General features: G+C 40.3%; 3 protein-coding genes across 3 annotated transcripts; 1 reads left to right on the forward strand and 2 right to left on the reverse strand.

The window, feature by feature from the left end:
* On the reverse strand, window positions 1-2516 carry LOC134804165 (uncharacterized). Its single transcript, XM_063777138.1, has 3 exons — window positions 2304-2516; window positions 285-432; window positions 1-166 (listed from the first exon to the last, which is right to left on the reverse strand). The coding sequence occupies exons 1-3, from the start codon at window positions 2497-2499 to the stop codon at window positions 25-27; spliced, it is 486 nt and encodes a 161-aa protein (XP_063633208.1). The 5' UTR covers window positions 2500-2516; the 3' UTR covers window positions 1-24.
* A 251-nt stretch (window positions 2517-2767) lies between these two features.
* On the reverse strand, window positions 2768-7689 carry LOC134793275 (mitochondrial import receptor subunit TOM70). The gene is made up of 2 exons (XM_063764845.1): window positions 6028-7689; window positions 2768-4752 (listed from the first exon to the last, which is right to left on the reverse strand). The coding sequence occupies exons 1-2, from the start codon at window positions 7518-7520 to the stop codon at window positions 4599-4601; spliced, it is 1647 nt and encodes a 548-aa protein (XP_063620915.1). The 5' UTR covers window positions 7521-7689; the 3' UTR covers window positions 2768-4598.
* A 1445-nt stretch (window positions 7690-9134) lies between these two features.
* On the forward strand, window positions 9135-11340 carry LOC134804246 (uncharacterized). Its single transcript, XM_063777257.1, has 5 exons — window positions 9135-9270; window positions 9364-9471; window positions 9542-9675; window positions 10459-10561; window positions 11084-11340. Exons 1-5 carry the CDS (start codon window positions 9244-9246, stop codon window positions 11285-11287), a joined length of 576 nt encoding a protein of 191 aa, XP_063633327.1. The 5' UTR covers window positions 9135-9243; the 3' UTR covers window positions 11288-11340.
* Window positions 11341-26017: the final 14677 nt, after the last annotated feature.

Raw genomic sequence — 26017 nt, forward strand, 5'->3', positions numbered from 1 at the left:
TCGTAATCTGTATTAATTTAATGATTATGGCAGATATAAGCAGCGTAATACATTCGCTAACCCGACAAATAAGGTGCTCACATGGAGTGGCGTATGCAGGTCCCACTTCGCAGAGTTGCACCAGTCCGCTTGGCAGAGGCAGACTCTGTATTCTGCGTCTCTGTACCTGGAATAATATCGCTTGTTTCACTTGACTGTCTAACCATTGACACTTATCAAAATGAGTAAAATTAGGTAAAACGAGGGTACTAAATTACTACTAAAGCGAAAGCAAGCTATTATACCTCTCTCGTTTACACGTCATGGCCCTGGTGGGGCTGCGCACGGTGTGCGGCAGCGGGTCGTCGGGGCTGGACTTGTAGCAGCCGCGCTGCACCAGCCACGCGTGTTTAGCGCGCGCCGACCAGGAGCGGACGAAGCACATGGCGTTTTCTGCAAGCATAGAGGTGTAAGAAGTAAAGTGTAAAGCGCTGTCGTCCAAAACAGATTATTCAAATTAATTTATCGTGTGCGACCTAAAATTCTCGTGGGTTCGGAACCCTCTCCTTCTTCCTCGCGTTATCCCGGCATTTTGCCACGGCTCATGGGAGCCTGGGGTCCGCTTGACAACTAATCCCATGATTTGACGTAGGCACTAGTTTTTACGAAAGCGACTGTCATCTGACCTCTTCCAACCCAGAGGGGAAACTATTAGGCCTTATTGGGAATTAGTCCGGTTTCCTCACGATGTTTTCCTTCACCGAAACGCGACTGGCAAATATCAAATGATATTTCATACATAAGTTCCGAAAAACTCATTGGTACGAGCCGGGGTTTGAACCCGCGACCTCCGGATTGAAAGTCGCACGCTCTTACCGCTAGGCCACCAGCGCTTCCAGCGTAGGTTCGGAACCCATGAGTTTCTTATTCGTTAAGTACCTAATTAGATACGAAAAGTACCTACCTAAGGTGCGAAATATCATTTGATAACCAACTCTTTGGTGAAGGACAATACTGTGAGGAAACCAAAATACCTACGAGAGTACTAAGCTAATACGTTTCCTCTTTGGGTTTGGAAGTAAGTGGGTGGTGGTAAGCATTCGAAAAAAACAGTTACTGAGTCTTGGGATTAGACTGCTAAAAGCACGGTACCTCGAGCTGCTGCAGGATGCAACCGGGAATATGCTACGACGAGGAAGAGGGTAGAGCACGTCCGCTCGTTGTCATTATCTTTTGCAATTAAAATAATAGGCTAAGTACAACTTTTATTCCTTCCTCCCGATCGAACATACCTACCTAATACAAACAGTAGCTTTCATAGCATATGATATAACGTTTGAGTGTAGGTAGATAAGGTGTCGGTGTGGCGTCAGCCAGTGAAAGACCAAAATCCGCTACCACCAGTAGGTAAAGTCCATAAAATCTACACAAATACTCATAAACTTATTACGCAATGCAAATACTGTTGGAAATGCTAAGATTACCGTAGCACTCAGATTAAATCTTCGCTGCAAAGTGCAAAGTAATCACTAATTGTAAGTATTCGCTTTTATCACCAGGTTGAACCATCTATGTTAAAAAAGGGTACGCAAGAGATCAGAAACCTCCCGTGCAGGTAGCCAATCGCAGCCTGGAAGCATTGAACCAGATGGCGCCCGTGCCGAAGCTGCCAGCGCACTGGTTGGTCTCGTGCTGCGTCTCCGAGCAGTTGTAGCAGTCCAGGCCCACTGCCGCTCCCGCCACAGTCAGCAGCACGAAGCACTGTGTGCTCCACATTGCGACAAGTGTTATGAAAATTTATCCCGAAATTTTTGCATAGCTCAAACTCTTGACATTTGACTGTAAGTAGGTTCTTACTAACAGGTTGTATGTACCTACTACCTATATAGACTTTTATACTCTTTGAGTTAGAGTAGGTATTGAGATCCAATCCTAGTGAGTATTATATTCTTTGGATCCAATTGAGATCGAACCCCAGGGATAAAAAATAATTTTCAATAAACTTATCATGTTTTGAATCTACTTACCTAAGTATTTAGCAAGTAGGTAATAAGGCCGATAATTAAACAGCCTTGTTAAACCGATGTTTGTCAATTCATTTTACCTACCTTACACCTTATAATTTTAAAGGTCTCGATCTCCTAGTGAGAACCTATTATATTCTTTGGTCTCAATTGCTTTCATGTATAGGTATACCTAAACGCGACCAAAACTAGGGTAAGGCAATCATTAAATCCCTACAGTCCCCTTGACTATCATTAACGTGATAAAGTGGGCAGGACTGTTGACTAAAGTCACAAGGTAGCTATCAAGCTGTAAGTTACCTTCACACCGTATCGTCATAGCGCACCGCAGCCGCGCAAGGCCCACGCCGCCGCCGACCAGGGACTCCGCGCTCAGGGGGTCGTCCCCGAACCGCGCGGACGTGAGCGTGCCGTTGTAGCAGAGCAGCCCCGAGCCCGAGCTCGCCAGCACCAATACTAATGTGAACACTTTAGTACGATGACGTGCGACACTCATGGCCGACTTGAATACATATGGACGACGCCAAATAACACCATGATAAGACAACCCTAGTTGCAGACGTAGGAACGATACTAATCGTTGGGACTTTAACCCTTATTCTAAAGCAGCTATGGTGACTTTTTAGTGCTTGTCATCTTTTTTTAGTAGTTTACCCCTACTTCTGACATAGATACATAAGATTTCAAGGGTAGGTACTATTTTCCGAAGGCCCTACTCAGGTTTTCGGTTATCTGTGATACATGCAGGAAGAAGTAAAAGATGATTTAATTGTTTCGAATAATGTATTTCGTATTTTTCATAAATTTAATCTATCCACTATCGGTGAGGTAACAACTCGTACAAACATCCGCGAGCAGTTCTAATTTCACGATCTACCTAACTGGTAAAATAGAGGGGTGCATCCAAAACATCTGCCGTCATTTAATTTGTGATTAAACTCGTATCTAGGATAATAGGCAAAACATAATGTGTTTATTGCAAGCCCCGCCCCGGCCTGCCAGGCGGCCGCGACGCCCTGGCTGCACCCGCGCGGCCCGGCGCCACTAACGATCACTCTACCGTCTCCGCGGCACTTACAGAACCAATGATGTATCATTTACCAAAACAAAACAATGGCAGTTGAAACGGTTATGCTCAAATCATCTAGAATTGTTACCACTGCACTGCACAACAAACTATAATTTAATAATTAAAATGACATTTCGAAATATTCGTAGCTACGTTATTTCTAGTACGTTTATTTAATTAAAATATCAGGAAATTGGTATCGAGTAGTAATGCCAAAGTAGGTACATAACTATTTAGTATTTACTCGACTCGACTTGAACAATTCAGTGTTCGAGTGCCACAAGAAAATGAAGGCATCACTCATCGACATCATTTGTGTACAACAAATATACTCTGAAAATGATGGATATAGGATATTCGTATAGTACGTCTTTAGCGGGGTATGTTGCTAGTGAAGCCGCTTTACAATTAAAACGTTAGTTAAAGTTGTGATTCAAACAGCTTTTAAATATTCATTATGTATATCAATCAACTATTGAAACTGCAAAAACATACACAATTGGTTTCAATAATTTTCTCGAATAGCCAGTGAAAACGAGTCAATTTACGACAATACAAAACAATTGTATCACTAATATATATGTATCTGTATTTCACAAGAATATATTTGCAGCATACCTAATAAAAAATATACATAGATATGTACAAAAGCCGTGACGAGATGAGATAAATCATCCTTTATTTCTTTAAAATGCCTGGTGTTCGAGATATTTACCACATCCATTCAAGGTAGCCGCTCATTCTAGGTTTATCTTAAATATATACATACAGCATTTTGTTAATTACCTACAGACGCAAAATATATTGTAATATTTTAAATGCAAGATAGCTATCACTACATAATTTAACAATAGGTACATTTCATTTCCAAATAAATTCAGCGAGAACTTCAATATGAAGTGTAATAAAACAGAGGGGGATACACGTGGGCCGCACTAGCTAGCTACAATTGTACTCTGTTCTGCTTCTTATGAAGCTTGAAATATTACCTAAGTATTGAACTACACATCAATTTGTAGTGCGGCACCCTGTACTTCCCATAAACAAATTTATACAAGATTGTAATTTCACATTGAAGCTCCTAATATGGGCCTAATACAAGGTCATTTAAAGAATTGAAATTCAAGTTAAATTACATTTCCAAAAATATCTTACTTCTAACTTCATCATTCATCAAACAGGCATTCTTGTCCATAACAATTTGTGATACGAAGTTCGATATATATCAAAGTGCACCTAACATTTACGAGCTAATGGCAAATGAGGAAAGCGGCTTAGAGTAGAGCATAGTTATTTGTAACACCGTACTAGACATAAGATGCGGCGGCGGCGCGGCGGGTCGCTGAATCCGAGACTTGGCCGTAAGTTAAAAATGTATTATACTGAAGTTAATTTTCCAAAACAAGCTTGCAAACTTTAAGTACTGTTTTCACAAAAAAATGGCAGATTTTAAATAAAATCGTCGTCTAAAACAAAGTATGTAAGGCCAATCTCACTTGGCAAATGCCTTGTAGTATGCGGGGTGCCTAGCTAACGGTCCAGTCGAGCCCCCAGCGCTCGGACACCTTGAGCTGCGCGGCGGCGGCGTCCTTCAGCGAGAACAGGTGCGTCATCTCCAGCTCAGTCTTGGCCAGCGCGATCGCCTTCTCAAACAACTCCAGTGATCGTTTTAGGTTACCCCTGGAAAGCAAAAATAATAATGTAAGATTATTGAGTGGAATATGAGAGCTCAAGGGCCAGCTCTGCGATTTCTAGCCGGCAATTACATAATTATCCATAAAACATTAGTGAAACAGTAAATAAAACATGATCGTTTCACTCAAGTAGTGTTCAAGTTAACAACACTATAAAAATGGAAATAGGTATAAAAATTAACTCATCTCATTGAGTTTTTAATCGCAGTATATATAAATTTGTTTTTCCTCATAGTTACTTAACTATTTAGAATAGAATAGAATAGTTTTTTATTCGTAAACACACAGACAACAGACATACATTGAAAAAACATAGTGAAAAATAAAGTGTCACGAAATGGTCCCATCTCAGCATGTTGCTGGCGACTTCCAGCGCTGATCTTCCGATTAGACCATCAAGTGAGAAATAATCACGGATCGTCATCCTTACAACAAATCTGTGTTTACCTAACACATATTAAGTTGGTTAAAAACATGGTGATGTAACAAACCAAATACTTGAGATAAAACCGTTCATTCCCCTTCAGGTGTTGATGCAGAGAAATGATAATCTGTTACTATCTTTAACACCTCAAGGACATACTACTGATAATGACTAATCTAAACCTAACAACGCGATGGATAAAGTTAATTCATAAAATTATTTCTTAACATGTAGTTAGCCAAGACAATAGATTAATAGGAACACAATGCAGTTTCAGACAGAGGTGGCCTAAATTATGTTGGCGGAACGCCACAAGTCACTGATAATGACACTGCAAGTGATTACAAACTACTGGGCTGACCTCTGACCCTGAACAATGTATTAAGATATGTTGACATCCAGTCAACATAAGAAATAAGACAAAGCATTTGTTGTTTGTCATTTGCAGGGCTATTATTAGATTGGGGAAGAGATTTTGGTACATTTACTAAATCACTAAACAAAACTTGGTGGTATTATTTTAAACATCATCTCCATGAAAATTAATGAACCCAATGCATTTTTTTTATAAGATTGTAAAAATTGTTATAAATTAGATTCAGTAAACAAGAAATTTAGCAGAATTTAATAAATAATAATTTTTATGTGTAAAAATTGTGAGTTTTTTATTTTATTTTAGTGTTTTTAATAATGTAGTGCTAAAATTTTTTTGTATACCTACATGTTTTTTCTAAATTGTTTCAGTTATAATTATGAAAATGTGAAAAGGATTTTTGGTAACTTTAGATCTGTTTTGTTTATTTACCATCTAAAACACATGAAAACAGAGTGTCTTACCTTTGAACTTCAATGGTTCCAAGTGTTTCATATGCAAAATCACATTTATCATCCATCTCAATAGCTTTGTTAATAAGTTTGACAGCCTTGTCAAAGTCTGTGCTCTTTTGCAACTGCACCAACCCCTTGTGCACATACAGAGTGGCATTGTGGGGGTCCACTGTCAGTGCTGAGTCAAACAGGGACTCTGCTCGTCCCCACTCTTGCTGGTCTGATAAGACTTGAGCAAACAGGATGTACGCTTCAGCACATTTCGGGAACCTCTCCAGTGCACGTTCGAAGTCTGCCCGGACCTGTGTCAGAGCACCCACATTCTTGCTCAACTGGGCATGTCTGTAGTCAGCATAGCATTTCTGAATATAAGCAATGGAGAAGTCAGGGTTTAGTTGGACGGCTTTAGCAAACTCAGCGGTGGCCTCATCCATGCGCTCCAGCAACAGGTACACTTGGCCTCGGTGGTGGTAAATGTCCGAGTTATTAGGATCCAGCTGGGCAGCCTTGGCAAAGTCTTCCAAGCAGCGTTCCGTGTTTTCCAGCTGAGTGTACAGAGAGGCCCTCTTGATCAGAGCATTCACTTTCACCTTGGTTGAAGCATCACTGTCAATCACCCTGCCAAGATCAGCCTGAGCCTCCTCGTGGCGGCCCAGCAACAAATAAAAGGTAGCTCGCAGAAGCAGTGCCTCATTTTTGTACTTTCCATCTGCCTGCAACTCTGCAGTGCAAGCATCTACAATTGAATCATAATCCTGTGCATCAAGAGCTTGTTTTGCCTTTGCAAAGCCACCGGTTGCCTTGTCGTCCAATTGGATCTTGGCAATAGGGTCCTCAGAGAAGGCAGAGAAGTATGTTTTGATAAAATGCTTGGACGGCATGACGGGGTGCCGCCGCGCCAGCGCCTCGCGTGCGTGCTGGCGGCCTAGCGCCTTTAGGATGCGGTCGGCGTTGACTAGGGAGCTTTGCACTTGGAACCTTTCTAGGATGCAGGCGGAAGTGACGTCCTCTAGGGCCAGGACGAGGTCGCCACTCTTCTCGGCCGCGCGGGAGCGCCGCAGGAACGCCTTAACGTACTTCTCGTTAAGCTTGAGCGCGAAGGTGCAGTCCTCCTTCACCTGCTCCCACATCTCGCGCTTTTCGTAGCACGCGGAGCGGTTCTGGTAGAACGTGGCGAGGTCCACCGGCCGGTCGGGCGGACACGACTCGATGGCTTCGTTGTACAGCGAGATCGCCTTGTCGTACTCGCCTGCGTGGAAAGCTCGGTTTCCTGCACCTTTCAGCTTCATGGCGCGGTCGATAGCGCTTTCGGCGGCTTTCACATTGTTCTCCTCATTGTCTAGTGAAATTGTAGTCTTGGCTTTTAGCTCCGCGACTTTTTTCTTTTCCGGATCCTCTAATCTATTTCTTAGATAAAGGTAACCTAAGCCGATGGCCAAAGGTGCGCCGAGAAGGATGGCCAGTTGCCATTTAGGAAAGGGTGTGCTGCCGGTTGACGCCATGTCCTACAAGGATTTCTTCAAGAAGTTTCAAGATTACACCATTTATTTTGTCTTTACACAATTACAAGAAAACCTACAAAAACTATAACTATTACACCGCTCTTTCCATTTCGATACCAAGGCAAGTTCCAAGCGAGGAGCATACATAGACAAAATTTTGACAACTAAGTTTTTTCTATAATTGATTAATCATGTGCACACATCCTGCCAGTAGGCAGAACCATTCATAGAATAAATATTTTAAGCGAATAAAAGTATACGTTTCCATTTAAATTACGCAAACATTTCAAGTATTTCCAATTTTCCTTTTAAGTACTATGAGAAACTATTTAGTGCAATAAATTATATATAAAAAAAATAATTGTGCAGTGTAAAAATTGTATCGTGTAAATGCTCTTTAAATACATTATATGTTGCCCAAACTAAATGTAAACTCATGTTGTTGAGGATGTTGCCCATCCCATATAAAATGTATTATTATAGCTGGTCAAGCAAATCTTGTCAGTAAAAAAAGGCGCGAAATTCAAATTTTCTATGGGACGATATCCCTTCGCGCCTACATTTTTCAAATTTGCCGCCTTTTTCTACTGACAAGATCTGCTTGACCAGCTTTATATCTTGGTCAAGCAAATCTCGTCAGTAGAAAAAGGCGCGAAATTCAAATTTTCTATGGGACGATATCCCTTCGCGCCTACATTTTTTAAATTTGCTGCCTTATTCTACTGACAACATTTGCTTGACCATCTATACATGTGAGTGATATATTTTTTGTTATCTTAGTGTGTATCTTAAAATTGAAATTGAGTTTATAAAAAGATAATAATAGTTGATAATAAGCCCGCAGGGCAGCTTGTGGCGAGGTGTTGGGGAGTAACGACCCCACGGACCCGAGTGCTCCCGAGAGTCGGTCAGGGTCTCCGTCTCCGGCGTGTCTTCGTCGGTCGGAGTGGACCCCAAGGGGACCCGCAGGACTCTCAGCTCTGGCTTGCCTTCATTGGCCGTCCAGAGAGGAGTCGCTAGAGCTATATGCTCCAGGGGTGGAAGTGAAAGATGCATAAGACGCGAGTTGGCACAGTGGCTGGTAACAGCCACTGGGTAGAAAGCGGCGCACACCTCTCGACACCCCTGAGCCGCTCACACCGATGTTGCTCCTGGTCGTCTTTACGACGGCAGTTTCAGGGGCCCATCTAGTCAGCGGCGAATCACCGCCTGCCTCGATGACGGTGTTAACATTGTTATGGCAGGTGTCCGGACCTCTTTACAATAGCCCAGTTTCATTGTCCACCCAAACTTCAATCCATAGACCGGTATACTGTTCACTTTTTCTACAATAGTCCCAATGCCTGCTGCGACCGGTTCATGGGTGTTTATTGTTGCGCCTGTGAACGGGTTCCAGCAGGCGTTCTACATGACATTAAAGCTCTCCAAGGGGCCTCTACGTGTTGGATCTATATCCCCACGCAAGCCTATCAAAAGACCGGGATTTATAGGCCCGTGAAACCCGAAATTGTGGTAAAACGCCTTATAACTGTCAAATCAATTGGCTTAAAGAACTCGCAACCAGGCCATAATAGTTGAAGAAAAAAAAAGGCAAATCAATTAAATGTCAATGTCATTTTAGGGCTTGATTTGGTTTATTTAGGTTTAGATTTTTATGGTTCTATAATTAATAATTACTGACGAGATAGCTTGTAAATACAATTTTCTAATTGAAATCACAACAATGTTTAGTTCAAAAATTACTAGGCTTGTAAGTCTCAGTCAACAATTTTGATATAATCTAACATTCTTTAGGTTATGTATATATCCTTACTGAAATTATTCTTTATTCATATACTTACAGGCAAGATTCTCCCAATTGCTTAAATCCAACAGCAGGCCTAGCTTAGGAGTCTCAGTATGCCATCAGATACGAACAAAAACCGATCTATATGAACCAGACTATCTAATCGTAAGTACATAAAAATAAATTAATCAAGATATTTGAAAATCAATTGTGTATACAAACTTGAAATTTTTAGAGTATGGAGCCGGACGAGCCGGTGTACGACTGCCTGAACCTGCAGTTGAAGGGTTATGACTTTGCCGTGCTGGAGGCCTGCCAGAAGCAGATCCACAGATATGCTGAAATTATGGGCATACAGGTTGATGACAGGTAAGTTAAACATATACAGTTAATTATACCTAGTTGGTCAAAATTATTTGTCAGTCAGTAAGAACCAGGAAAACTATACTCATCCTTTTCTTTTGGGTGCTAGTACTAGTGTAAGACAAAGATAGTATGATTTTCTCTGTCTATGATTGAAATGAGACAGTCCTTTGACAAACTATTACCTAATTAATTTATAGGTTTAATTAATTACCTAATTAATGAATTCTTGCAAATAAATAGTTTGATATTTAAAAGACTACAGCTTTTATAATGATATTGTTACTACTTTGAAAAACATCTTGTGTTTCACACTGCTACTCTAAGTTGAAACCCAGTAAATGTATGTAACATCTCATACATAGTAACCAATTTTTTTAATTGACAGAACAAGATTCAAATTTTTCAAAGTATGTAGTAATGATATGTCAAAACTATATCTTTATGGTGATCTGAACTAGTTTGAGTAACAGAGTCAGGGCTTAGAAAAGTTAACTTGTGTTTTTCTTGCAGTATCACCAATATATGTAATATTTTTTGTTTTATTTTGTAACCACTAGCCTTTGATGGCAAACATAAATTTTAAATGTAAATACCAAAACATGGAACATAATTTAAAAATATATCTATCAGCTAAAATTAATATATTTATTAGAATTTATGGATTTATCAAAGACCTTCATAAAATTATTACTAAAACTACTCTACCTAACTACCTAACTATTAAACCTTGCATTTAATACACCTATCAAACATAATGATGTGTATAAAAGCGATGGTTGTGTGCAGTTGGGCCACGCCGGCTCAGAAGCTGAAGGTGCAGCGGTTCAAGCCGGGAGGCACCATTGTTGATGCAGAATACAACCTCAGTGTCTATGAACGCAATGTACAGGTAAATTAAAACTTTCGTATTTATATTGTCTTTAGATCTATGCTGAACCTTGAGGTTTATAAAATATATTTAAATTCTCGAAGAATTTGAATACCACCCACTCCCACTCAGTCAATTTGGTCCTTTAGTTGCTATTTTATGAAGTGCTATGTGGCACATATTAATAAATATAAGTTTTTATAAATTATAAGCACAGCAATTTAAGTGTGAAATTGAAATAGAAGACATATATGAAATGTCGATTTTCGCGATATTCGGTTTCGCTCATCTGAAGGCATGAAGAACGAAAGCGACATCTGCAAATAAAAAGAATAATTATATTACTTACATATAACTCCTCAAACACCTATATCGTCAGGTGACAAGCAAAAGTCACTAATTACCTACCTAAAAAAATTTAAACAAAAATGACCTTCTATTAGTACTAATATGGTTCACTATGGCTATGAACTTGTGGTAATTAGTGAGTTTTGCTTGTCACCTGACGATATATTCTGCAACGTTCTATAACATTCTTGTCAGGTAGTGGACGTGCCTGCGTGGGCGCTGGGCACGCTGCTGCGGTGCGCGCGCGCCGCGCTCCCGCAGGGCTGCGAGCTGCGCGTGCACGAGCACGCCGTCGAGCACGAGGAGGTCCGCTACGTGCCCGACAACCAGCTGCTCGAGCTCAAGCAACAACTTGAGGATATGGGCGGCAGCCGCGCTGAGAAGAAGAAGAGGAAGTAGACTTGTAGGTTAATGTAGAGTAGGTCTAGTAGGTTAATAAAGTTTTATTGTTATATTATCGTTTTATTTCTTAGGAAAAGTTATGGTACAAACCTATATAAGATAAGGCCGGCAATGCACTTGGTATTGCGGGTATCCATGGGTGACGGTAATCGCTTACCATCAGGCGATCCGTCTGCTTGTTTGCGTTCTAGTTATATCATAAAAAAACTTGCTTAATTATTTCATTAGGGAGGATTGAATTCGTCAAAGTTTATAAGCCATTAGGTATTGCTTTTTTTATCGCGCTGAAATCCCACCATGCGGTGCGGTACGACGAAATTTAAACTTGGAAGAAAAAAGGAAACTTCTCATATTTTTGTACAGGAATCGAAATAATCCATTTCTAAAATGAAAGTTGTTGTGTAAATTTCCTGAAATTTCCATGAACACTTGCACAAATGCGCATCTGTAATATATATAGGTACCTACCCCAACAGGTATTTCTCAGGTTATCCGGGACTATTATTATAGTTAGTTGTTTCGATGCAATCTGCCTGTGTACGGGTGTAGTTTCGGTTCAGTTCGATAGGTAGTTGACAACGAAACCGTAAAAATAACGCCTTGTTTTAGTCATATTTAATCAAGCCAGCCTTTGAGAACTTATTTTACCTTTGTTCATACATAATAAACGCCGCACAAAACAGTATACTAGTAACAACGTAATCGTTTTAGCGGATCACTTATCTGTATTCGTCTAATAATGGTTCTACAAAGCTATAATTCCGTGGGACGCGTACGGCCTTGGCTGTCCATTTTTATTCTTTATCTTATTACGCGCGACAAGTCATAAACAAAGACTGCTAAAGTTAAAAGTTAAAGTTGCTTTCTTCGTATTATTATATGTAATTGTCATTTTAAAGTGAGTAGATATACCTACTCGTATGCAGATTAGAGTCCATTTTTAATCCAATTCAAAAATGAAGACTCGGTAAATAATAATTTAGATAAAACTTTTAATAACACATAATCTAAACATAAGACTATTAAAAACTAAACTTAATTATAAATGTACACTAAATATGTATAAAATAAACTACCTACCTACTGAAACCCGTCCCGGGCTGCCCCCGACGCAAAGGTGCCCATCACGCTCGCTGCGTTGGATTGCGATGAACAGCCATCACGAAATGAAATTGAAATGATGAAACCTAGTTTTGCAAAATGAGTAGGTGCTGGCATTTTGTTTATTTAGATTGTAGGTAGGTACGTATTGTTATTCGACTGAAGTCCTCTATATTCACGCTTCGTGACATTAAGACATCGATAAAGAGAGTCCTCATTGAAAGCGTAGTCTAATCTAATCTCCTATAGTAGATTGTTAACCAAGGGATGAAATGATGCCTTTCACCCTAGTTCAATCTACTTTTCATTTCGAAAACATGACTAAGTATAACGTTTTATAGTATTTTTTGAACCCTCAAGAAATACTATAATGACCCTCATTTAGAGCATGAGAAATGGAAAAAAAATTACATCTCTTAGTTTTTTTTTTTCGTCCATCAGGACAGGCTAAAGCTCTAAGCCATACTGCCTTGTCATAAGTAGATTTTTTGTCTTTTCAGTAAGTTCAATCCGGTAAACGTCTTCAGTAAATACTATTCATACGAGCCCCGAATCCCCGATGCACATGTTTTCGTCTAGTGAGACCATTTTTTGAGATTCTCGCGTTTATTCAAAAATAATGGTATTGTTTAAAAATTACTAATATTTAATGCTTATACTAATTTAATTTAATTTTATATGGTAATACTCTGCAATAACTAATTCCAAATACAAGAAATACCGTTTGTACTGAAAGAAAAAAAATTATGATTTTTTATTTTTTTATTGACGGGTAGGATTACACCATATGTGAAAAGGGCTATTACTAGGGAAAGCAATAGGGCTCTGCCAATATACTGACAATTTTGTTTCGAGCCCATGCATGCAGCAGAGTGCTGTAGGAGAGGACAATATAATTTGGACAACGTTTTTGAAAAGTCCATTTTTTCAGCAATAAAAGTCTCATGCAAGTTTATTATACGATCAAAATAAACTACATTAAACATTGCTGTTATGGTTTCCATTACTGGGTCATTTTAAGTTCATGTGTAAAATTTATTAAAAAAAACAAAATTGTTGCGTGGAACTAGACGAAATCATTTGCATCGGGGCTCGTATTAGGTTAATTCCGATAGTAATGTCTTCAGTAGTCTTCATTTTCAAAATACTTTAAGTAAAAGCGTCTCTTCTAGTTATTTGGTCATATCCATTAAACATCCATTCTCATTCTGTTTCATTAAAATCTTGTTCGGTAGTTGAGATTTGAGGATCTTGTAAGGCGATAGCTGGACGTTACAAGGACCCGCGTGTGCTACCCGGCGTTGACGCCAGAATGGTGGTTAAACGCGTTTCATGATCAATTTTTCATTATCTGCACACTTCCACATTAATTTACTGCATAATACGCTATCAATATTACACTTTAAACAACATTAATGGGCAAAAACAAAGAAATGAATCACGAGGCGACGCCACCAATATGGCGGTCGACGAATAACCTTACATCTCTTAGACTCGTACAACATTAAATAACTTTGTTTGAATGACGGTCTGTATCAGAAACTGGTCTCTGTCGACTTACTCTCGTTGTTCCGAACCAGCGGTGATGTTATCGTGTCCGGTGGAAACCTCGGAGATCAAACACATTGTCAGCGCATCAAATCTTAATGCGCTTTAGGGCGCTATCACACTAGTGATTTTGTTTTCACTGTTGAGTTTTACTTCTTTTTATTTATGATTTGATAATGTGTCTTATCTTCTATTTTACCGCGTAAGCGAATTGGTAAACTACTGTAAGCTTATATGTATGAGAGAAATAAATGGTATTGTATTGTATTGTATTTACAAACGATACGATATCAATGAGCGTGCCCGCAGCTAGCTCACTCACGGCGAGTTCGCCGCGGTTCCTCAGCGTGGCGTTTTATTTCATACTACCTAAATAGCGTCTGCCCGTGCCCTGGACTTCGCCTGCGGGGATGATGATGATGAGTGATAAAAACTATCCTAAGTATATGTACAACCCAGGGCCTCAAACTACCTGGTACTTTCTCCATACCAAAATTCTATCTAAATCGGATCAGCGGTTGAAGCGTGAACAGACAGAGTTACTTTGGTATTTATATGTATGTATATTAATATTTATTTGTATATTAGTAGGTACCTAGGGATTGTAAAGAAAGTATTTTTATCTCTGAACCTATTTTTTTGGGTTGTTCTTATTCTTAAAATTCGGATCGTTAGCAAAATAGCAATCGATCCAAATAATGCGTTCGCTCGTTCGCTCGCATAAACCGCCATCGCCAGTGCAGTGATGTGATAAAGCCCTTAGGTTAGGCCCTGTTCAGAATGATGGACCTTCAATCTCCGGTACTATAAAAAACTATTCCGGCGTGATTTTGCGTAGGTAACTACCTTTACATAGGTATATGAACATAATATATGATATAGAGGTATGTATAATTCGTAATTTTAACATTTTTAACGTGATTCAGATTCGGTTAACAATTCTAATAAGATATCCTTGGGATGTGTGAAGTGCGTTCCTTTTAATACCACTCAGACAATATTTGTGTAATCAGCACAAAAACAAATGATGTCAGGAATTACGTACGTGGTAATGGTAACACGTGATACAGAAGCTGATGTACAAATTGGGAAAAAAATTGAAATGTTTTTGGATATTTCATGAAACTAAAAATAATTTTAATTTTAGAGAGTAGAAGTTTCGGTCCATTGAATTAAAAGGTAATAGTGAAACTTTTCGTCAATAGGTACAGTTAGCATCAAAAGTAGCGTATGAAACGTAGTTGTTCTACATATAGAGTACATTGTATCCCTTTTTGTTAAATTACCTATTAGAGAATACTAAATATTTTTGACGCGTAGTTTTGATGCTGACTGTACAATACTGTACATCACCAAGGGGCTATTCATAAATTACGTCATTTCAAATTAGGGGGGGGGGGGTCTGGACATCGGATGACGGTAGCATGAAGTAGGAGGAAATGGGGTCATTTGAAGCATGATTTTTGGATGATTATAGGGGGGGGGGGGTCCAAAATCGTCAAAAATCGATGACGTAATTTATGGACAGCCCCCAAGGAGTAAGCTGATAAGATTAAGTAGCTTAATTTGAATGCGGTCTGTCTCGAGTCCGTGTGTGCAAGATGGACGTTGCATCAAGTTGCGTAAGGTCAATTACATTTCGTGCAAATCCTAACAACGGGTGCATTTTCGCAACTGCTAGGCAAACAATGATAATTGCTAAGTTATCCACGTTTCCAGATGCGATCTAGGCGATACTTACCTAACACATATCTTCAAGTGAAGGACAGGGTTGTTGCCACTGCAAACCGAGAGTTCGACTTCGCTTTTAAAGCTCCAATCTAAGGCGGTCTTCACATTGGATACAACTCCGAACGCCGCTCTGGTATGCGAGCGGGACATCGCTGTAGGTAAATACCTATTTATCCAAGGCCCCAACGCTGTCTGTTCTCTTTCACGGCGCAGCAACTAGTATCATTTCTCTCTCCTTGGTCTTTTAAAAATGCCGTTTGTCAAAAAAGGACAACCATACTGTTGACAAGATGGACTTCAAATCCAGGTGTCCCCTTTTTAGGTAGACCCAGGTTGTGTATGTGTGCGTAAAAACGTATATGTGTGCTCTTTTAGGGATGTGAAAAGTCGATTTTAATCATGTTATATATCGATAAACGCTAAACAGCGGAACGCAATAGCGATATTAATTGAAGCTTCAATATCTTCGTTAAACATAAACATAATTGAAATGCTAATGGATAATGAATATAAGTATTAGAATATAATAAAATAATTCAATTATTGCGGAACACATATTTTAGTAGGTATTTATGTATCCCTGCTGGGGCGTGACGATAAAATTGTGATCTGATAACCACAACAAAGAATAAAAGCGGTTTTGTTCATTTTAGGTATCGTTAAACCTTTGAAGTAAAATTAAAATTGCAAGAAATGTCGATAGTTTATCGATATGACTTTATCGACATGGCTACATTGTTAATCGTACACTAAACAAAAGTGGTCCCACTGACAGCTCGCTTGGAAGGTATCCCTGTATATTATTATATCTATGTATTTATCATAATGTGACACGCGTGCTTGTTTTATCAAGTAACCTTTGTGAATATGCTAATAAAAAGTTTAGTCACTAGTGACTAGATAAAGGAAAAGGGAGTGCTAATTTTAGTACATACCTGTCTAAAATTAGCCGTGCTGCATTCCTACAACATTAGGTAGAGTCAGACCAAGCTAAGTTGGCAGCGATTTTGATAGCCCAGACGGAACGTCATAATTTCGACCACCAGCAGGTGGTAGGTATGCATATTACTTGATGTTAATTTAGTGGTCGTTAATTTTCCAGCAATTTTGGTGCAGCATAGTAAAAATAAAGGATTTTCTTAAAAAAAAATCTAGGGAGAGGATTGGTTAAGGTTAATATTAGGTACTGTTATTAACCCTAATTATCTATTCCACCTAGAGTATGGCATACAGATGCTTTTAGCCAACAATGCTGCACCAAAATTGCTGGAAAATTAACGATCACTGCACATTACAGACTACTCGTATATTTCGGTATATCAGTTGATTCTGACACGACTAGTAGATATACTTAGGGCCACCCAACACTAGTCTTTTGAGCGTCGGCGTCTAGTCAGCGCTATAGAAAATGGCGGCGCAGCGCAGTTGCGCCAACGTTGCGTCCAGTAGGAGCTAGGAGCCATAGAGTTGACTAGACGCCGACGCTCGGAAGTCGTTTTCCCTAAATAAGATAGTATCAAAACCTTAGACCAAAACGCACCGTAGTCATAGCGGCGGGATAATTTTGCAAATCGCAAAATATCTACTATACCAGAAGCACTTAAATTCATACTTTGGTAACACTTACACGCTACTGCAACGTTTAAAAGGCAGCTTAGGCGGTGCTTACTGATGCTACAGTAAAACGTGGTTCTTTCTAGTCAGATATCTGCATTTTACAAAGTTACTCGCCCCCACTTTCGAAGTTACCTCAATCAATGCTCCTTACCTAGTACGAGTAGGTAATATTTTCACCATCTATGTTAAGCTTCGGTTAAGCTTAGAAGATTAATTCTATGTTTACGAAATTGACTGGTCTATCCTTTAGGACCTTTAGGTCACTAAAGGCCAGTGGTCATTTCTGCACAAGCTAATTCAAGTCGTTCCCTATTCGCCCTACAAACACTCACTAAAACTCTTGCAACAAAACTTTTACAGCAAAGCTTTATGCAATCCATAAACGGATCTAAGCATCAGACTCGATCAATCAGCGGGCGGAGTGATCCATTATATGCACTGTGAATGACCGGTGGTCGTTGCGAAATTGCCACTCCTAGCTACTAAGCAATTAGGTGTAAGGTTCCTGCAACTAAACTTCTTCGCAGCGTAAATCGTGAACCTCGGCGCTCTCATACAATCGAAGTTACGCTCTGAAATAACGTGAACATTATTTAAGTTTCGACTGGCGTATACTATCAACGATTGTCATTTTGGCTAACCCCTCTGATAGATATTATCTACCCCGCAGTTACAAATTCGTGCCAGAGGCAACTAGTGAACGAGGTGTGTTAAGCCAAAAAACTTAAAAAAACCCTTAACATCATTTGCCTCGTCACCCGCACAAATGAGTCTATCCTTTGGTTCAAGTTATACTAGATTGTCCCAGAGATGAGCTGTTCTGTGAATAGATGGCCAGTATTGAGGACGAGTGGGCAAGGTACCGATGGGCGCTCCCTTCGTCCTTCAAGACGGTATATTTATAGGGGGCATTATCATATGCTGACACGGATTTAAAAAGGTACTTGTTGGTAGTTAATTAACAGATTAGTGACGCATTAGACTTTACCTAATGATGGTAACGTCGACAGTAGATCATGATAATGAAAAATACTTTGTTGCTTTTGTGATAGGTAATTATATGTTAGGGATTTTGAATGCATCAAATTTCAAATGCATTTAGTGATCAAAGAGGAAATGCTGTTTCACAAGATCCTATTTAGCTCACAATGTTTTTTAGTTTGCTTTGATATCTTGAAGGCCGTGATTTCAGAATTGGTGCCCAAGTAAAGTCGTACAAGTATAGGTACGAGTAGGTATGCCCTACACATTTTCGCCTCGCGGAGATCCCCTGGCATATAGGCAGATAGGGGTACAGTTATAAGCCCTTTCCAGTAGGAGTAGGAGTAATGGTTCATCTACTTAGCATATCCATGCTAATATTATAAATGCGAAAGCGTGTCTGTTACCTTTACCTCTTCACGCTTAAACCGCTGAACTGATTTGGACAAAATTTGGATATATAGTAGTATACCCTATAATGGACACGGAACCAGTAATGGGACAAAAAAACACAATGCCTCTAAAATAAGTATATAAAAGTAGTTTATAAACACTGGATATATTTTTATCATAAATAAGAGTCCTAGAGCTGATTATGTTTGAATTTTTATTAAATTCGGTTATTTTTTAAGAAATGTGCGTCAACCCAAAAGTTGTCGTGCCACTGAAAAAAAATATCACTAAAAATTCTTAACAACTTCGCTAAGAGAGGTGAGTTAATTTATTAAATTTTAATTAATTAATACTTGATGAAAACTAGAATGTGTTTTGTTAATTGCATTTACCATGAGATAAGGTATACAACACACTATGTTGTGACTCCACAGATGTAAAAAAATAGTGGTATTTGGCCCAATCCCATTATAGGAGCTGTAAAACTGCATACCTCCTATGATGGGACAATTGACATAATGATGCTTGCCATGCCATAATTTCATGTTTTAAACAATACAGAAGTAAAATGTAGTTACGAAATATGTCAACCAGGAGGTATTCTCGGACTTAGGATAAATTAATATCGTTTTTCCAAACTTTTATTTAACTTGCCTTGTTAGTTAGTGTGGGTCAAATCTTGGTAGCTGAATTTGACCCACTTTTCGATTTCCGATTCAGTTGAAATTTTGTGTAAGTACGTAATTAAGTATGCAAATCGGATGATAATGCAATATTATGATAACATGGACTTGATCTGATGATGGAGACAGGAGGTGGCCATGGGAACTTTATCGCAATAAACCCTAACTAATTGTGTTTGGGTATATTAGAATTGTCTCGATGAATCTAATACAATAATAATTGGCTGTGGAAAGAAAAATACATTCAGCGATAAAAGCTTATACCAAAAATTGTTTTTTTGCCATAACTTATTCCCCATTTCAAAATGTTATACTGATAGAGCAATGTCCATTATAGGGGGCCCATTACTGGATCCACGTCCATTACCGGGGGCCCATTACTGGAGCTTTGGTGTCCATGACTGGAGAAAAAAAGCATAGTTTTAATTTGTTAATTATGTGGAAACTCATTGCAGTATCTTTGATACAACACGCCTAAAACATGAAAGGCGGATATATATATATAAGCGGAAGACCATTTACATGTACAAGGGAAATATCATAAATACTCCAAATTTCCTCTTAAATGTCCCATGACTGGTGCTGTTACTATATGTAGTTTATTAGGTCCCGAGAAAGGATATAGGGTAATTTTGAAAAATAATTGTCTCCTGATTGACAGGACAGATTAGCAACAAAAAAAATTGATACAACTGACGTGATGCGCCACTACTTTTCATTAAAATCACACCTCGTGTAAAATCGGCCAACAAAATCTGAGTGAGCATTTTGTAATCTACTTACTTATGCAAATTAAGCGCAATAATGTTATCTATTTAGCTTAATCTAAGACAAATGGTTATTTTAGTGTTTTAATACCTAGGTTTCATAAAAAGAAATTAAATGCCTACCTAACCAAACCATGAAAAAAACAGCTACGTTGGGCCTAGATCAGCAAGTATGAAAATCTATTGCCGGCGTGTCTCATCATATGAGGTAACAGCTACGTTGGGCCTAGATCAGCAAGTATGAAAATCTATTGCCGGCGTGTCTCATCATATGAGGTAACAGCTACGTTGGGCCTAGATCAGCAAGTATGAAAATCTATTGCCGGCGTGTCTCATCATATGAGGTAACGACAATGATAATTAAGGAATAAGGATGACTCACGCTAGAACGGTTCGGGCCCGGGCGACAGACACTTCTTTTCCTATAACAGGTGATCGGTGTTCATGATCGAGTGTTGCTTTCTATATAAAATCGAAGTGTCGGGCGTCCCCGCCCGGGCCTGGACCGTTGTAGCGTGAGTATCATTTAAGTCGCATGTTTGAGAAAAAACTATTTTCACTCGACGCCTCTCAGCTAAACATAAGTTGTCAAATGCTAACATGATATTTATTTTGTAAATATTGTAATGTCAAATTTGCTAGACAAGCATTCGTTTGATCAACCAATTAAAGTTAAATGTACTAGTTAACTATAAATCCTTGCAACAATCTTAGTGAGTCACTAGTGAGTACATAGTAAACGTTTACCTACTTATTTATTCTGTCTTCGACTTTGGCTTTTGAAGCAGTGTTATTACTTAAATGAATTGTTATTCTATGCAACGTTACGACATACATACATAGGTACCCACAGACAAGTAGACATACAACAGAAGGTGCTCATATTTGGAATTGTACTTAAATATTCATTTGCTTTGAAAGACTATTAGGTAAATAAGTACAAGGCATACAAACATGTATATATCACCGGCTATACCGTAAAGGTAATTTACACGAATCATACTTACGAGCTTTATGCATTAGCCTAATGACTTACTCTGTACACCCTTTGTATTTACGTCAGTGCCGGATTTACCACTAGGCTGAGTAGGCTGAAGCCTAGGGCGGCAGATTTTAGGGGGCGGCAAATTTGGGTCAAATAAATATTTTATTTGCTGTTCAGATAGGGTCGACCAGAACTTTTTTTATTTTTATTTTTTAGAAATTTAATTCAGGCAACAAGGCCCATATTACAAATACCTTACAGACTAACATACATATGTATTTTATAAACTTAAAACTAAACACTATTTAGTCGACAAAACGGCGTGGCTCCGTTGCATCGGCTGCTCTTGTGTCGGATTCGGCAGTTTGCCCCGGAACCTGCGAAACACGACACCTTTCGGCCAGAAGTCGACGCACTCGATGGTTCCCTGCAGCGGTCGCGGCACGCGCACCACAAAAGAGTTGAAGTGCACGTAGTGGCGCGATCGAAGCTGGAACACCCTCAGCGTGTAGCCGGTCTTCTGGTGTACATACTCCACCACTTCAGCAGCCGTGGCGGTGTAATGCAGGCGCGATACGTACAGCGCCTTACTCGGTGTAGCAATCCGCAAGCCAGAATCAGCCGGTTCGGCGGTACCACACTGAGTCTTACGAGGCGCCGTGCGCGCCTTCTTCTTTCTTGATACCACTGTGAAATCCTCCTCATCCACACTGGTAACAGGGAGCTTCTCCTTGGGAGCCGCTCGATCTTCGGTACCCTTTACAGGTACACTAACCCGGTTCGGTGCGACTTTCGGACCGGCGACGACATCCGCGTAAACACGATGACGTGATTCTTTGCCGCTTCCCTTAATTTGTAACATTTAAATAACAAGCAAGCATATATTATTTGTCGGATTTGCCGCCCTCTGTCATGTCAAGACCCTTTATATTGAGATAGACAGACGGTCGGACTTCCTTTTGAACTACGGAACCCTAAATAATATATGTACTATTTTATGGAAAAAATTTCGCGCTCGCTACGCTCGCGTTTTCATTTAGGTACCTACATTATTTGTGACCCATCTAACTGCAAATATATCGAGGAAAACCAAGAGAAAATTAATTAAAAGTTTTATATTGAGCATAGCATTGCATTGTATGGATTTGAAGCAGGGACCATGACACAAAAGACAGAGAACTACTAGAAGCGTTTGAAATGTGGTGCTGGCGTAGACGTGTGCGCCGATTAAAAAATGATCGGCGGCGGCGTTTGCCAAAAAATCGGCGGCGGCGGCGTGTTTTCGGCGTGAAATCGGCGTGACCTTGACTTTCGGTTTTCTTAAGAAAAATCATAGATTTGTTGTTTTTCTTGAAAATTTTATCAATGCAGGTTACTGGTCAGTTAACTACGTATAGTTTGAATATGCTGTGAGTAAAATAGGGTTTTTAAATGAATATAGGATAGGTATAATAACTTATTTTCCCTAGTTAAGAGGTTACCTGGTCCCAATGACCTTCGATCCGATCTGGAACTCTCCGTTTTCTCAAGCTTTCCTTGGCTTATCCTATTAACAATGACGTACTTTAACAAAACAGAACTCCACATATCCTAGACATTTGCTAGACTATAGTGGACTGCTATGGCTGGTTTTCTTGTCGTACAACCACCAGGCTTACTGAGACGTATCTTCTTTCTCGTTTTCTCATTGCTGAGGCTCGCGACCACATGTAATCTGTCTCCATTTCGTGCGGTCATAAGCCGTATGGACTGCACGGTGCAGACTGCTGCAAGCCGACCTCTTCATAGCGTTCGACCATCTCACACATGCTCCAACTCGAGCACGTTTACCATTCATTCGGCTTAAATTCATGTGTTTCTTCACATCATGCGTTGGATAATATGTCCGAAGAATCTAAGGGCTCACGCATGGCATGTTGGGAAGAGATGAGTGGCGATATAGAGCTCTTTGAGAATGGAGGCGTTTGTTCTTCTAGCTGTCCAAGGTATAAGCAGCACTGGCAGCAGTCTTCGTTCGTTCGTTAACATTTGACGGTGAATAATTAGGATTACTCAGTTACTTTAATTGGTGTGTCAAATAGTTTCTGCAACTGGCTATTCAGTTTCATTTAATTAATAATTGATGTACTTATTTAGTTGGTTTAGTTGATTTAGTTACGCTTCCGGCCTGACCGAGGCACCTGTGAAGCTATATTCTCTGTGCGTCAACTAAAAGAGAAAAGCAGAGTGCAAGGTCGTCAACTGTCTCTCTGCTTTGTTGACCTCGAGAAGGCGTTTGACAGCGTGCCTCGTGAAGCCCTCTGGATAGTTCTGAGCAAGCTTGGATGCACGGAGAAGTTTGTAAGGCTAGTGAGACTCCTACACGACGACATGGAGTGCTGCGTTGCTACTGACGACGAACAATCGGACTTCTTCCCCGTTACGTGCGGGGTGAAGCAAGGTTGCGTCCTAGCACCCACTCTGTTAGCGTTGTATTTTTCGGTCATAGTCCAAGAAGTCTTACTCACATGCTCTGAAGGTGTTCGCGTCCGCTTTCGCACTGACGGCAACATTTTCAACCTGGCCAGGTTTAAAGCACGCACAAAAGTCTCATACTCAGTGATCACAGAGATCATGTATGCAGATGACTTGTGCTTTGTGACTGAGTCCCCGGAAGGCATGCAACAGCTCATGTCCAGCTTCGACGAGTCCTGTCGCAGATTTGGGCTCAAGATCAGTGTCAAGAAGACTGAGGTGATGTCGCTGGACGTTGTCAGTCAACAGGCACTGGTCGCTAACGACGTGTCTAAACACGGCGAGGACCAGCTGAAGCAGGTGGACAAGTTCCGTTACCTGGGGAGCACCTTAACATCCAAGTGCGACCTTGATGCTGAAATTAACGGCTGCAGCTTTTGGCAAGTTAGACCACAAGGTCCTCAGCTCGCACGATTAAAACTGGCCACTAAGATATCCGTTTATATGGCGGTCGTACTGCCCAACCTTCTATACTCCGTTGAGACGTGGACCGTTTATCGCCGCCATATCCGCACGCTGGATCGATTCCACCTCAGATGCCTACGCAAGATACTGAAGATCCGATGGTCTGATCGTGTTCGGAATACCGAAGTGCTGCGTGAAGCAAATGTGGGTGGTATCGAGGTATACCTCATGCGACGTCAGCTTCGGTGGTGCGGTCACGTTTCGCGGATGAACGACCAGCGTGTGGCTAAGCGCATCTTTTATTCCGAGCTTGATGAGGGCAAGCGGAAACAGGGCGGCCAATTCCTCAGGTACAAAGATGTGCTTAAGCGGCACATGAAAAAGTGTCGGATAGAACCCTCTCGATGGGAGCAGCAGGCAGCCATACGGACGGAAGGGCGGCAGCAATAAATGCCAACGTAACTGATTTTGGATCGCGACGGCGCTTAGAGCTGGATGCCAAGCGCTATGAAGTAAACGCCAGACCAGCTGCGGCAATACATTATAATTACTCAAATGGTGTGCTCACATGCCCGCAATGTTCGCGAACTTTTATATTTGTGTGCGAAGTATATTTGACAACTGTAAAATAAATAATACAAAAAATACATTTTGTAATCCAAAAATCAACTTGGAATAGCTAATTAACAACACTCAAGGTCACGCCGATTTCACGCCGATCATTTATCGGCGGCGGCGGCGTGGTCAAAAAGCCCGGCGGCGGCGGCGCGCCGGCGCGGCGCACACGTCTATGCTGGCGGAGAATGGAAAAGATCAAATGGACAGAAAGAATCACAAACGAAGAAGTGTTAAAAAGAGTAGGAGAGAAAAGGCAACTGTGGAGGACAATAGAGAGTAGGAGACTGAAAATGATTGGTCACCTTATACGACATGACGCTTTTATAAATAATAATATAATAGAAGGAAAGGTTGCAGGCAAGAGAGGAAGGGGAAGGCCGACGATAATAAGCTACATAACACAAGTAAAAGAAAAGGTAGCTGTAATGTCGTATAAGGAAATCAAGGAAGCGGCCCTGGATTGAGTCAAATGGAGAGAGCTACACCGACAAGAGTCTAACTCTTAAATTTACTATGACGACTGACTACATTGTGAGTTTGGGATGGTCGGCGATTCTTGTGCCTTCGTGGTATTGAATCTCACTAAATTGTTCCGATCCCATGCCGAAACTCAGGATAGAGTGCTCTCGATATCAGATACAAGCTTTTCATGACTTTCCAGCACCACAGAATGAGGGATATTGGCACGGCCTGTGTAATACGCATCCCTACTACTGTCGTCTGCATAGCAACGATTATCATTGATATGCAGCAATGACAGCACAGAACCTAGTGAAACGCCAGCGGTAATGTCCACACTATCGGAGCAGCTTCCGTCTACTATACGGCTCATATTATACGTCTACCGGACAAAAAGCTGGCGATCCATTTGTATAGCATAGTTCCCCGAGCAGACTCGATGCCAGACCCGATCAAACTCTTTATCTATATCCAGCCTGACAGCCTATGCCTCACCTTGATTCTCAAATCGCCAAAACCCAGCGGTACCCACCGGTCACCGATCAGATCAGGCAAATATAACGAGGTCGCATCGTCATTGAGTGACCAAAACGGCTCATATAAATCTGTATCTCGAATAGTGACATTAGTGACGTCACCTTATATGCATTTTAATATTTTTAATGTGGCTATGGTGTGTTGTAGGTACTTTAAATTAAACCGTCTTTAAAAAACCTATAGCGAGGCGGATAGGGGCGGCAAAATCGGTATAGCCTACGGGCGGCAAATGTCTAAATCCGGCACTGATTTACGTTATGATCACTATGATTCAATCATTAAATCTTAATGAAAGGGGGTATTTTACGTATCATCCTTGTAGTAGATCATTAGTAGGATAATAATGTTTCAAAATGCAAATACCACACATACCACAAAACAATCCACT

The sequence above is a fragment of the Cydia splendana genome, chromosome 1, assembly GCF_910591565.1.
Source record: "Cydia splendana chromosome 1, ilCydSple1.2, whole genome shotgun sequence".
Lineage (NCBI taxonomy): Eukaryota > Metazoa > Arthropoda > Insecta > Lepidoptera > Tortricidae > Cydia > Cydia splendana.